The following is a 13423-nucleotide window of genomic DNA, read 5'->3' as shown; positions in this document are numbered from 1 at the left end:
TCCTCACTCATGCAGGGTCAAAAGAACGGAGAATGCTTACTGGCTGGAGCCCCGGTTGGGGCTTCTTGGTATTCTGTCACCCGCAAAATTAAGTTGAGAAGAGACAAAAAATAAAAAAATAAACACATTAAACTGCGACTACCTACCTATGCCATGCCACCCAACGTCTAGCCTGCCCAATGTGCCCCTCCAACGTGTCTTGACAGCGCCACGTTCAGTCCCCTCCCCCCTCCCAGAACTGGTGGTCACACTTCCCCGACCGAGTTGCATGCAGCCCACGTTGATGCGTGAATCGTCACCTCAACCGGTTGAGGAATACTCAGCATTGGCTGGCGTCAGCTCGGTGAAGTGGTGGGGAACGGTCTTCCGTTCTGACTGGGCCGCTACATTCTTGGAATTTTGCTACCGACAGGTTACAAACAGGAGGGGTACACTCCATTATTTGGTAGGTTAGGGAGTCGTGGTTCATTGGCCCTGTCGGACGACCTCAAAAACGCTGCCTGCTGCATTGAAATGCTTGTCCAACAGACATACGTCGGGCACCACGGATGGATTCAGCTCCTCCCTTCCAGGTGATGATCTCTACTTTTAGCACTAAAAAAATTTGTCTTTCAAAATTGTGCTATCATCAGGCGTCCAAACAAGTTGCTTATCTCGCCCATCTGTCTGCCTGACTTAATTCACCCGAACCAGTAGACCATAGACCTTAATTTGTCAGTCTAGTCATCCAATCCGCCCACCCACACCGTCCACGCCACGACCGTTCCTCCGGTCTCCACATCACGCGGCGCGGGCACCACACTCCGCCCATCCATCCTGTTTCCCTCCGAGGGTATATCTCACTCTCCAACCTCGTTCGTTCTTCACTCCGAGTCTGCCCCTCAATTATCGGAGGTGCATGACCATGACGTCGGGCTCCTCCACAACCCTCCGCACCACCTCGGCGGCCCGCGCCATGGTCGCGCCGTCTACCACGCGATGGTCCGCGCTCCAGCTGAAGTTGCATACGTGCTTCCTAACCACCCTGTCCGAGTCCTCCCCCTCGAACGCCGGCACGGCGCGCATGCGGCCGATGCCGAGGATTGCGACCTCCTTGTCGACGATGACAGGCGACAGGTAGGTCCCGCCGATGTTGCCGATGTTGGAGACGGTGATGGTGCCACCGCCGAGGTCCGCCGGTGTCAGCTTGCCCGCAAAGGCGGCCTTCTGCAGCCGCGCCACCTCGGAGGCGATGGAGAGGATGTTGAGCGACCCGACGTTGCGGATCACGGGTACCAGGAGGCCCTGCGGGGTGTCCATGGCGACGCCGATATTGTGCTGGCTACGCATGACGAGGGAGGGTTTCGAGGATGAAGGATCGAGATCGACGCGCGCGTTGAGGATGGGGAACTGATAGAGTGCCATGGAGACGGCCTTGATGATGAAGGGGAGGTACGAGAGCTTCACGACGCCGGTCTCGCCACCGCCCACCTCGGGGGACGTAGCGAGGACGCGATTGAGGCGGGTGCGCAGCTGCACGAGGCTGGAGAAGTCAATCTCGTCGGCGTAGAGGAAGTGCGGGATCGTGAGCGAGCGCGTCATCGACTTGAACATTTGCTGCTGGGTGTTTGTGAGTGGGACGCGGGTCTCGAGCTGCACAGCGGAGGCGGGCCCCGGAGTGGGTTCCCCGCCGGAAGACGGGGCCGGTGACGCCGCCGACTTGTGCCCTGATTCGCGGCGTTTGACAAAGTTTTGGACGTCTTCCTTGAGGACTCTGCCATCTCTTCCCGTGCCATCTATATCCGCGATGTTCACATTCAATGTCTTGGTGAGGTGCCGCACCGCTGGCGTAGCGAGGGCGGCGTGCGTGCCCTTTGGTGGCCGCGGAGCTTCCGGTGAACCGGCACCCGTAGGCGCGGTGACCGTCGGCTCTTGTCTCGGCTGCTCTTGTGTCCGCTCTCCCTGTTGTTTTTCTGCCTGCTGCTGCTGTTTCTGCGCAGGCCTCTCCCCCGCCGGCTCCGTCGGCGCCGTCAGCGCATCGAGATCCTCCTTCTTGGCTCCGCCTTGTATATCGATGTCGACAAAGGGCCTGCCGACCTTTGCCATGTCGCCGGCGTCGTAGTGCAGCTTCTTGACGACGCCCGAGAATCGACTGGTAATCTCCACCGAGGCCTTGTCGCTCTGGACCTCGCACAGCGGAGAGAACTCCTCGACGCGAGCGCCGGGCTCGACAAACCACTGAATAATTTCGCATTCCACGATGCCTGTCGTTCGGGACTTTGTCAGAGACTCAATTCACTCGGGAAGTGTGTAAGTAGACCTTTCCCCTCTTCATGTCACTAACCTTCACCAATATCCGCCAGCAGGACGGGCTTGACGACCCTCAGATGCCGCGTGTCGTGGAATTGCCTGGAGGGGTAGACGCCAGCGGCTCTCGCCACGGCCAGGCGCGCCATGCTCTTAGAGACGTGCCATTGCGTCCGGACGGCGCGTTGCAGGAACATTGTGAGCCGTTTTTCGTAAACTGAAGAAGAGAATAAGAGTAGGGAAATTTTTTACACAAATTACTCAAATTTTAGAGAAAGAGGAGAGAAGGGGCATATAGGAATGTGCGAACACCTGCTGCAGGACGAGGACGCTCGGCAGCGGCATTGTCTCCCCCAGACCAACTCGGCTATTCGCGGTGTTCGGCCAGTGAAGGTCAATCAATTCCCCCCTCCCCCATGACACAATGCTGAAATGCCCTGAGGGGCAGCAAAAGCGTAGACCGAGACCCGCTTTGTCGGTTTAGCATGGCCTCTTGGTTTTCCCCTTGTCGGCTCTCTCCGCATTGTAGTAGAGGCCCACTTTCTTATCGCCCGATGCTCCCCCCTGTGGCTTGGGTTGAGGCGCAAGCTATCTTATCAGGCTTCATGGACCTTCGGAATATGTGGCGCGAATTTTTGAATGGACGGCTGCCAGAGAGTTGGCACGACCACTCGGCGACAACATTCTATGTTCGCAGTGACCCTATGGTTTTACAAACAATGGCTCCAATTGTCCCGTTGCGCACTATGGCGATGTTCATGGGGCCCTCGAGAAGGGCATTCCCCTGCACAGTCTGCTCATGGAGGAGGCATCTCAGCACCTCGCGTCCATTCCTCGCCGACAAGTCTCCGGCGCCGGCACCGGCACCGGACGCCGCCCCTTCAGAGCCGGTGAAGCCCGACCTCCCCGGATCAGCCATCCACGCGCCGCGAGCGTACGGAAAGAGGGTCAAAGACTTCACGCCTCAGCCCCTGCCGCGACCTATCGGCATGGCACACCCGCCGCACCCGGAGGACAACTCGGGGGTCGACAGAAGGTCGCTGAAGCAGCGGAGGGACGACTTTGTGGACTACGACAAGCATCTCGTGCGCCGCAAGGAGCTGTTAGTCGTAAATCATTTGTTGTTTGTTGGGAACCGGACTGACAGATGATCAATTACAGAAAGGAAAAGATGGCCCGCCCCTACTTCCGTGATTGGGGTAACATGCAGTTCCACGAGGGTAAATCCTTCATCGCACCCCCGCTGCCCTTCAAGGCCGACGTGTCCCTCTTTTTCCCCAACTTCGTGGGCGAAACCCTCCAGAAAAGCGCCAATAACCCGCGCGACACGACGCGCACGCTGCTCGGCAAGCTGTCCGTCGTCGCTGTGTACAGCAGCCAGTGGGCCGACGACCAGGCAAAGACCTTCATCTCGCCCGAGGCGAACCCGGCGCTCCACGAGCTCCTGGCCAAGACCCAGAATAAGACGCAAATTGTGCAGCTCAACATCGAGGACAACAAGTTCAAGGCATGGATCGTCAAGCTCTTTATGGGCAACCTGCGCAAGCAGATCCCGGAGCACCGCTGGGGCAAGTACTTTCTCGTGCCGCGCGGCATCACCAACGAGATCAGCGAGTCCATTGGCTACCTCAACAGCAAGGTCGGCTACATTTACCTCGTCGACAGCCTGTGCAGGATACGGTGGGCCGCCAGCGGTCCCGCCCACCCGGACGAGAGGGACAGCTTGGTCAAGGGCATGAAGCTCGTTCTTCATGAGTGGAACAAGGCCGAGAAGAAGGTGGCACTGGAAGCTGCGAAGACCAAGGAGGCAGCGAGCGATGAGAAGGAGAAGTAGTGAGTGGGAGTAAAGCAGCTTTTTGGGTGGCTTTGGAAAGCCAATAGCATGTGGAAGCCAGGTCGTCGCACATGATCTGGCCCTTTTCCCAACAAATACCTGTGTTCTTTTAGTGTACAATATGCACCAAAGATACCCTCAATTCGAGAAGAAAACGTCAACAGAGTCCCAAAAAAACGCCCCTGCAATTCCTTTATGCCCGGTAATGTCCCCAGTCGTAACGGCTTGTTGGAAAGAAACGTAAACAAACGTACAAAGAACCGTCATCGTCTTTTTCCTAAAACAGAAAATGAATAAAGAGAACATGCAACACTCCTCGCCTTGACTACATGAACCACCAGAACAAGAGGAAGCAAAAGGCTATGAAGACGCCCATGATGATGCCGTCCCGGCGCTTCTTAGCAGAGATGCGGCCGATGAGACTGTTGAGACCTGGGACTTGACTGGCGGCCATAGTTATTCGGCGATTGATGCTGGCGAGGGTCTCGCGCTGAATGTTGAAGCTGTCCTGGACGGCGTAAGCTTGTGACAGGACGCTATCAGCCATATTGTGGCTGTTGTCGATGCGGCTGCGTTCTGCGAGCATGTACTCGGCCTCCGCAGCTTCGGGGTTGTTGGCGCGGTATTCGTCGATATCGGAGCGTACATTGGTGAGCAGGTGGGCGCGGTCGCGGGCCTGGGCAATGGTGTTCCGCAGGCGCACGAGGTCGCGCTTGTGCTCGGCGAGCTTCTCGCGGAGAAGGGCGAGGTTGTTCTGCTTCAGGGCGGAGGAGGTGAGGGTGGCTTCTGAGTCGAGAAGGCGAGAGAGTTGGGAAATGACATTTTCACGCTGACGGTCATGTTAACGATGCTGGTTCGAGGTGATCGGTAGAGGCAGGCTAGCGAGACTCTGGTAGGAGGGGCACGCCATCAAACATACTCTGTCAAGGAGGTCTTGCAGCTTCGCCTCTGTTGTCCTTTCCTCTTCGGTGGGCTTCGCTGGAATATCTGCTACCGTCGAAAACTGAGAATAGGTGTGGAATAACGTCTCTGTCTGCGGAGGTCGGACGTTAGGAATGCCTGGCGAAGAGAGACATGCATTAAGGGAAGAGGAAAGAACGTACCTGTGTCTCCAGGCTCCGTGCCTGCTGCCGTAACTGGGCCCAGCCCGTATTGCTTGAAACCGCCGCCATGATGCCGCGATGCTGGTTGTGGTAGAATGTCTGTGATGTTTGCTGTCCCCGTGGTCGAGGTGTAGTCTATTGTGTCCGCGTGCCTGGGACTGTCGGCAGGGACTCGATGCAGCAGGGAGGAGCTCAGCGTTACATGGACCGTGCACCTTGAATGCTTATGTAAGTCTTGGAAGGATTCCGTTAGGGGTTGAGTTGCATGAAAGTCGTCGTCGACTGACGGTGATGCCTTACAACCAACGTGAGGCGGACGACGCAAGTAAATCCCAAAGCATACAATCGCCCAGATTGGTTTCCAATTGTTTAGCACCGCAGGCTTCAAGCAAGCATGCCAAGCTGAGGTTCAATCAACTCAAGGTCTACATGCGTTGGGGTTTCTGTGAAAAACCATCTAATAGTCCTAACTCGGGGTTTTCAAATGTTTGTTGCGGCACGCTGTAAGTTCGGTATTGAACGGCTCTCGCTCATGCATGCTTTTGCATGCTTCGCTCTTCATACCCAATCCTTAGAGCCGGGCTCGGTGTAAGGACCCCTCTTGCGGCAGGCCCTCGGTGAAGATTGTGGCTCGGCGTGACCGTGGCGCAGGCCTAAACCCCCAAGACCCACCTCCTCCAATCACAATTGGCCCCGCGCCGGGTACCGAATTTTTGCGCACAAACTCGTAGGGCAACTGTTTTTGTCCAACTTTCAAATTTACGATCGATCACCTCAGCCTCTCTCTCGACGTGTCGATACTAACCCAGATATCCAGCGCCACCCCCCATATCAGTCAAGATGGTGAGTGACCCTTTGCTCCTGATGGGATTTGCGATATTCGAATAGACTCGACACATCATTTTCCCCGACGAGACAACGACACCCCACGTCCGATCTTTTCGCACTTTCCCCGACGAGAAAACACCAAGAGAGAACCCGTTCCCGCTGACGAGAAATTACCATGTCGCAGTCGTCCGGAAAGGTCAAGGCCAGCCAGCTCTGGAACAAGAACAAGGATGAGTTGACCAAGCAACTCGGAGAGCTCAAGACCGAGCTCGGTCAGCTCCGCATTCAGAAGATCACCTCTTCTGGCAGCAAGCTGAACAAGATGTGTGTTTATATCCCCCGTCAAGTCTGGAATCGATCGGAGGAATGGAATCGGCAATGAGGGACGAGCGACTGACCGGTGAAATTTTCTGCCTATAGCCACGACATCCGCAAGTCGATCGCCCGCGTCCTGACCGTCATCAACGCCAAGCAACGCGCCCAGCTCCGCCTGTTCTACAAGAACAAGAAGTACGCTCCCCTCGACCTCCGCGCGAAGCAGACCCGTGCTATCCGCCGGAGATTGTCCGAGAAGGAGGCTGGCATCGTCACCGAGAAGGCCAAGAAGCGCACCGTTCACTTCCCTCAGCGCAAGTTCGCCGTGAAGGTCAGTTTGAGTCGAGTCTTTGTTTGGGTACGAGACCAGGGAGTCACGAAAGACAGCAACGGGTGTCATGGCATGTCACTGAGGATGTCTCATCTCGGTACTCCCACTTGCTCTACGTCTTCGATACTCCCTGGTCTTTTTGTCTCCCGCAACACCTGGTACTTGCAAAAAGAGTTGTCATAGCTGACCGACGATACAGGCCGCGTAAATTAGCCGACCGCTCCTGGGTTAGGTTTGGGGTTAACGAAAATGGTCATGGAGGCGTAACACGTTTTTGGCACACGGGGATCCCGAATTACTCGATGATGCATTGCATGGTCACGGAGGGAAATTAAAGGGTTTATTCACGCTTTTGTCATTTCCCCCCCAAGTGCTGCAAAGACACAAATGGATTTCTCTCAAGACGGGTCAGAACACATTGGCAAAGCGAAAAAAAAGTCTGGATGGGGCTCGCAGAAATCCTCTTCTTTCTGTCTTTCCCACCCATACCACCCCCTTTTTTCATGTTGTGTGGTGGGAGGGAGAGATTTCCCCGAGTGTGTGTTGGTAGCATAGAGCTGCCAAAAATGTCAGATGGGGCCCAAAGATGTCCCGACTTTCAAAAGTTCGCTTCCGGTTCCCCCATTGTGCTCTCGTTTCGCATATTCGAACCCGTTTATCGGGTCGCCGCCCCTGTATTCAGTACAGCCTTCGCCAAGTTTGTGTTGATCTACCAGGTTGGTGGCGCTCTCTGATGTACCGAACCCTTGCATTCTTTTCCGACTTCTCTACTCGTCGGTGATCCATCATCTTGGCTCGGTGATGTCGAATGTTCAAGACTTGCGTCTGCGTCTGAGCTTGTGAACTTCATCGTGAATGGATCCTGATTGATTTACACGATATCTCTAGCCTCGGCGTCGAGAACTACCCGAAGTGTAAATAGGCCGCATATCCATCCCATGACACTGGGTAGTTCATTGCCTTTCTACTTTCAAGTCTTGATAACTAGTTGGTTGGCGACTCGGCTCTCGTTTCGACATAGCCGTTTAGCTGCAATCTCACTATGCTTCAAATGCAACATACCAGAAGCCGAACTGATAATCAACTGCGGCGAATATTCCGGTGCGATTCGCCCCATCAATCTACTGGGGTTCTTTTGGACTTTTGCCAGGCTGTATTTGTCACGTACATGGTATTTCCCGAGACTCGTAAGGACGCTCTGTGGATGTATTGGAACCTTTGCGCGGTGTCAGTAGTGTGGGTCGTGGATGCGGCCGCTTGAAATAACTGCCGTACGTCCCTTTCTCCCATGATCGTCTCGTTTTCCCTGTAATCACATTGTTGTATAGATACAATCGTTCATGGGCCATGAGGAGGCTATCAGGAGACTGGAAGGACCTTTTCAGGAGGTGAAATCTCACCGCTACTACCCGACAATGAGAGCAGCAGAACTCCAACCCGCCTCTTTCAACAATCATGTTATTGTCATTTGCTTGTCTTGGCGCTTTCGGGGAAAGGGGGCTCAACAGAGCTTAATGCACACAGTATCCTCTACTTGTGGCCACGACTGGAAGCATCCGCAACATGTTGCTGGATGTCAGCGGTGCTCTTTTTGATGGATCGCAACCATCCATCTTTTGTACCATCCCTAAGGGGTCCTTTGACTGGCGTCAGTGTCGAACTGCATCCCGTACACATGATTTGACCAGCACTCGGGATGCTTGGTGTTTTGCGACTTTTCAGACTGGTTCTCGACAGAAAAGTTCGTCGCTCCGCTCTTCAATTCAATATTATGTCACTTACACTTCGAGAGTCTAGGCTATTACTAAAATGTTGTCTAGGATTTCATTTCCTTAAATGGTCGCCTTCCATATGCTTATCAGTCCGCGGTCTTTAGGAACAAGTCCGACACAAACAAAATAACAGAATCTCGTGACGACAGTGTATCGAATAGTATAATAAAGACTGTAGCAGCCTTCAGCTGGTACAAGTGCCTCTTTCTCTGCTCTTGAGACCGGGGCGAGTAGATGGATGATCGTCCTGAGCCGGAACAAAAACGGTACACCAGACCCAAAACAGCGAATGCAGCCATTACTTTTCTTTTCTGTATACCCCTGTATACCCAAGAAGCCAAACGACACTCAGGGCGGCAGACGTTGGCCATTGAAATTCAGCTGATGAAATCGATAATCTGTCAAAGTGTCTATATCGAATGGTGCCAAGACGGCCATTTTTTTCTTCCTTTGCCGACAACGTCAAGATTATGAAGAGTCACCGTCCCCTCTTCCTGAACCTGCACCCAGCTTATTCGCGTCACCCCGCCCCTCCTTCATGTTAGAGGCCTCACGGTTACCTCCACTCCCTCAAGCCTCACAACAATCCTCCCAAATGCTCAGGCCATCAACCGGAGGAACCCTGATGATACCAATGTCAGCCAAGTCACTACCCCCACAGTCCTGAACAAGCAAAGGGACGAAAGTAACTCTCCGTCTCGCTAACACCTTGTATGAGGCATTGGAACGAGCTCGCCACTTGAAAGGTCAATTCGGTGTAGGTCCTTTCCAAAGGACCGCCCTCCTAGGACTTTTGTCATGATGCAGTAAACCCATTTTGTTGAGAGTCTTGGGTTAACTTCATCAAAAATCTTTCGACGATGGAGTTTTAACCGTATTGACAAATGTTAATCAGCCAGCCCAATGGGGGTGTCCAGGTGAGGCCCATGGCTTGGAAAACTACTCCCTTCCAAGGGCTTCCAGTACGGGGCTCACATACGTGCAGCGAGACTTCCGCCTACTCTACGTACAGGGGTTGGTGTTAGAGAGAGAGAGAGAGAGAGGGGGGGGACATTGCCTCTTGTAGGCAAACGTCAGATGCTGGTGTCAGATCAGGCGACGAAATATCATACGAATTGGGGGAGAAAGTTCCTCGTCATGAATTAGTGACGGCTCCGTGACTACGTGATCAACCAACATGAGACCCAACTCCGCGACAAACTCCCAGAGGGAAAAACATGCCTGCCTGCCAGAACCTCCCTCTCTATCCGCGCCACTAAGTCCGGCCGCATGAACTTCATACCTTTCTTTAGCATATCCTTAAACTCTGGTCACACTGAAAAGAACCTCTAAGTCCGTCACAAGAGGTTCCTCGCCTAGCTCGCTAACTGCACGCCCCCATCCCACCATGATTAAACCCCACGGTAAAAGGGCGATAGAGCACTTCGACCCTGAGGGATGTCAAGACGCTAAATGCAAGCCAAGGATATATGGTGGAAAGACAATTTTGATGGGTTAAAACTCTTCTTCGAATTGTACTAGGTACGGTACCGGTTTCGCCGACAGCTTCTGGCCGTAGCAACCGCATGCCCGGCCATCACTCGGAACGTAAACTTATTTTCTCTCCCGCCCTAAACTCCCGCTGATTGCAAAGTACACCGTAACCTGTCATATTGATTCTTTCTGCCACCTTGAACACCGAAGCCTGGTATGCCGCCCTGACCTGTTCCCCGTCTCTAACAAACGCCGGTCCGGAATCTTGGAGCCCCCAAAGGTATCTCATGAGACGTCAATGAAAAGTGATGACTGTATGCTGAGCCATTTCGCCCTCGAAGAAAAGCAATAACAAAAGAAATCCATGTTGACAAGCCCCGCTCCAATTCGATCACTTCGTATTCTTCGTGACTCGGCCACCCTGGGTCTTTCTGATAGTGTGAGACGTATCGACGTCCATAGTAGCGCCGACATTCTCCTTGGCCCTATGAGTCTTCTCGTGCCTCCGCTTCTGGTCAAGTCGGTGGAAGTCCTTGTCGCAGAAATCACACTTGAAGGCACCCTTGACATTGTGGGTTTTTCGGTGTTTTGATAGGTTAGAGGACTCGCCGAACGCCTTGCCGCATACGTCACAGCTCAGGGGCTTCTCGCCGGTATGGGTTCGCATATGCATCGCTGGACGGCAGTTAGAAGTTGTGCGACGCCGCGTTTGGAATTCTCTACTTACTGAGAGCGCTTTGCTGCTTGAAAGCAGCATCGCAACCCGGGTGCTGGCATACCCATGGCTTTTCTCCAGTATGAATACGCATGTGCTGAGCAAGAGACTGTTTCGCGGAGAGTGCCAGACCGCAAACAGTGCATTGAACTGGCTTGACTGGATACCAACTTAGTAAACTTTGCAGTTCAGGGGGACACAACTCCGACTTACACCCAGTGTGTGTTTGCAGATGGCGCTCCAGCTTGCTCTTCTGCGTGAAGTGCCCGTCTCGGGAACAACCCTCCCACCGGCATTTGAAGCCCTTATCCGTTTTGTTCAAGTCCTTGAGATGCTGCTCACGACAATGACTCTGCAGAAGCTCGTCCTTTTGAAAAATCAAGCCACAAACCTGGCCATCTTCTTCCTTGTGCCACTTGCAAGCAAACTGCTCCGATGTCACAAGGCTGGCCTCGGAAGGAGCAGTGTTGGGAGATGCTACTGGCGACGAGGCTGTCAGGGGTCTCGAGATAGAGGAGTTTGTTGAAGATGCCCTGTTCTGGGGGAGCTTCATGGGGACGTGTACAGGGCCCGATGAACGTGGATGGGCATGTAGTTCGTGATGCTGAGAAGCCATCAGAGGCAGTGTAGGCGGATGTGCTTCCGGGAAATAGCCAAGGTTATCCCCGTCTGAGTGTTGATGTTGGTGTTCCGTGAAGATATGCTGAATGAGATCCGTAGTGCTGTTAAACTCGGCACCGCAGGCAACAAGGTTTTGTGCCTGGCCAGAAGGAACGCAGAAGTACTCTTGACCTGGATGGGCATACACCTGATGAGGCATGGGACACTTGGTGTTGTCGAAAGGGAGATTTTGCTCCATCAGACAAGGACGCACACAAGCCCCCGAAGCGTGCTCATTGGCAATATGCGCCGCCCATGACGCCCAGACGGCATTGCCGTCCATATTCGTATCCATATAAGTGTTGAGAAGGAAGTCGGCATCGCACTGGTAGAACCCGCCAATGTTCGACTGGACCATCGTCGAAGGCAGTCCTCCGTTGTGGAAAGATCCTTGGCTGGCCGTTGAAATCCCTCTGTTTTCGAAGGAGCTGTGGGCGGAGAAGAAATGGGAAGCTGGCAGCGGTGGCATCGATGTAGTAGACATCGTGTCTTGGCCCAGAGAGCTCTCCCCGCCGAAAGATGCCAGCACGTCTGCGGCAGCCTTGTCCTTCTCCGAGAGCGAGCCAGTCATACACTCGGCTTTTTCGCAGGGCGAAGCAGGCTCATTGCACTTGGTGTCGTTGCAGATTGAACCGCACTCGATGGCTCGACAGACATCGCCGGCGTCACTGCCGCCGCAGTCGCTCGCGCACTGATCGCAGTTCAGACTGCTGCACCCTATTGACGTACTGTCGTCTTCGACGTTGGTACTAGAGTCGGTATGGATCATGGCACCGAAGTCCACGTGCGCAGTTGGTGACATAAGGGCATTCGTGCCAAAGCCAACAGGCGGCTGGTCCTTGGCGTCGAAGAAGTTGGGCAAGTTTGGCATCGCAGAGATGCTATGGTGTCTTCGCTGGAGCATCGGTATCGAGCTCAGGTTGGTTCGAGGGTGGTTGTGGTTGGGTACGGGGTGATGTTGATGGTTGTTCTCGGGACCCCTGCAAGCAGTGTGGTCAAACTTCATGTCCAAGCAGGACTCGTCGTGAGAAATTGAGAGGGTTCCACCGAAAAAATGTTCGTGTTCGTGATCTGGCAACATTGTCGAATAAGGCATGTTGAAGAGTGCTGAGGAGGGATCGAAGGCCGTTGAGAAGCCATCTTGGTGGTCGTCCATGGCTCGAGTGTGATGAAGACCCCGAAGTTACCCATGCGTCTGGGGGAAGGTCCCACGATGATCGTCGTTGCCGGTGGCTTGGACCACTGATTTGACAAAGGTTTTTGGAGAAGGAGGAAAGGAACGACGAAGATGAAGGGGATGGAAGGAGGGAAGGAAAGAGCCGCAAAGGTAAGACCTGAGATCTGACGGCGGGGATTTCCAGTAGTCGGGGAGGGTAGACGTAGTAGTATAGATAGCAAGAAAGTTATCTGCGACGTGAAGGCCCAAAAATGCCTTGACAAGCCGGAAGGGTGCAAAGTAAAGTAGCGTTTGAGTGGGATGGAGGCGTGGGAGAGCAAGACAAGGCGAGACACCCGTTGACAAGGCTTGTTGTGGTAACAAGAAACCAAGGGGTTGGAAGACTTGGATGGGACTGGAGACCGACCAGTGGTTTCCTCAAGGGACCAGAGGGCAACCAGCAGCGGTTGTTCCTCTGAGCCCACGTTGTGGGAAGGCGGTGTTGCAGGCGCGATGCCCAGGTGCGGTGCGTGAGAACCTTGATGGCCTCTGGCGCGAAAATGCGGCCTCTCTGTCTAGTGACGGAGGGGCTAACTTGCCAGCGTAACACCGAAATCCCTGTCATCTCTGTCAAACACCATGCGAAATGTATGGTTGTGATCTAATGGGACGTACCTGTCGGTCTAATAGCGTAGCGACGGTGTTGCGCTGGACACTATGTTTTTTTCGTTTTTTGCCCTCCCTTGGTCTCTTGTCTGGCAAGCGATGTTGGAGGAATAATTGACTCGGTCGCCCACAACAATGGATGTGTTTGTCGCGTTTCTGGAAGGTTGTCCAAAGTGATGACCGCTCCCCCCTTCATATAGCCGTCGAGGTCGACATCGAGCCTCGTCGCCCAAATTTGACCGGAACCTTATTATGTGAAAGAACCATAGGCATACCGGTGACGG

The 13423-nt window shown here is 54.0% G+C and overlaps 5 protein-coding genes across 5 annotated transcripts; 2 read left to right on the top strand and 3 right to left on the bottom strand.

Annotated features, from left to right (window-relative positions):
* Positions 1–885: 885 nt before the first annotated feature.
* On the bottom strand, positions 886–2483 carry CH63R_00535 (2-oxoacid dehydrogenase acyltransferase; the record flags this gene model as incomplete). The annotated part of the gene is made up of 2 exons (XM_018295510.1): positions 886–2243; positions 2324–2483. The coding sequence occupies 2 exons, from the start codon at positions 2481–2483 to the stop codon at positions 886–888; spliced, it is 1518 nt and encodes a 505-aa protein (XP_018163872.1).
* Positions 2484–3005: 522 nt separating this feature from the next.
* Positions 3006–4120, top strand: CH63R_00534 (ATP10 protein; the record flags this gene model as incomplete). Its single annotated transcript, XM_018295509.1, has 2 exons — positions 3006–3388; positions 3448–4120. 2 exons carry the CDS (start codon positions 3006–3008, stop codon positions 4118–4120), a joined length of 1056 nt encoding a protein of 351 aa, XP_018163871.1.
* A 325-nt stretch (positions 4121–4445) lies between these two features.
* Positions 4446–5292, bottom strand: CH63R_00533 (Golgi SNAP receptor complex member 1; the record flags this gene model as incomplete). The annotated part of the gene is made up of 3 exons (XM_018295508.1): positions 4446–4949; positions 5040–5153; positions 5224–5292. 3 exons carry the CDS (start codon positions 5290–5292, stop codon positions 4446–4448), a joined length of 687 nt encoding a protein of 228 aa, XP_018163870.1.
* Positions 5293–6226: 934 nt separating this feature from the next.
* CH63R_00532 (Ribosomal L29 protein) lies at positions 6227–6905 on the top strand (the record flags this gene model as incomplete). Its single annotated transcript, XM_018295507.1, has 3 exons — positions 6227–6375; positions 6472–6697; positions 6897–6905. 3 exons carry the CDS (start codon positions 6227–6229, stop codon positions 6903–6905), a joined length of 384 nt encoding a protein of 127 aa, XP_018163869.1.
* Positions 6906–10333: 3428 nt separating this feature from the next.
* Positions 10334–12473, bottom strand: CH63R_00531 (Zinc-responsiveness transcriptional activator; the record flags this gene model as incomplete). The annotated part of the gene is made up of 3 exons (XM_018295506.1): positions 10334–10617; positions 10670–10816; positions 10871–12473. 3 exons carry the CDS (start codon positions 12471–12473, stop codon positions 10334–10336), a joined length of 2034 nt encoding a protein of 677 aa, XP_018163868.1.
* Between the last annotated feature and the right edge of the window lie 950 nt (positions 12474–13423).

The sequence above is a fragment of the Colletotrichum higginsianum genome, chromosome 1, assembly GCF_001672515.1.
Source record: "Colletotrichum higginsianum IMI 349063 chromosome 1, whole genome shotgun sequence".
Classification (NCBI taxonomy): Eukaryota; Fungi; Ascomycota; class Sordariomycetes; order Glomerellales; family Glomerellaceae; genus Colletotrichum; species Colletotrichum higginsianum.
Note: the sequence above shows the minus strand (reverse complement) of the source record. Positions and strands in the feature narration are given on the sequence as shown.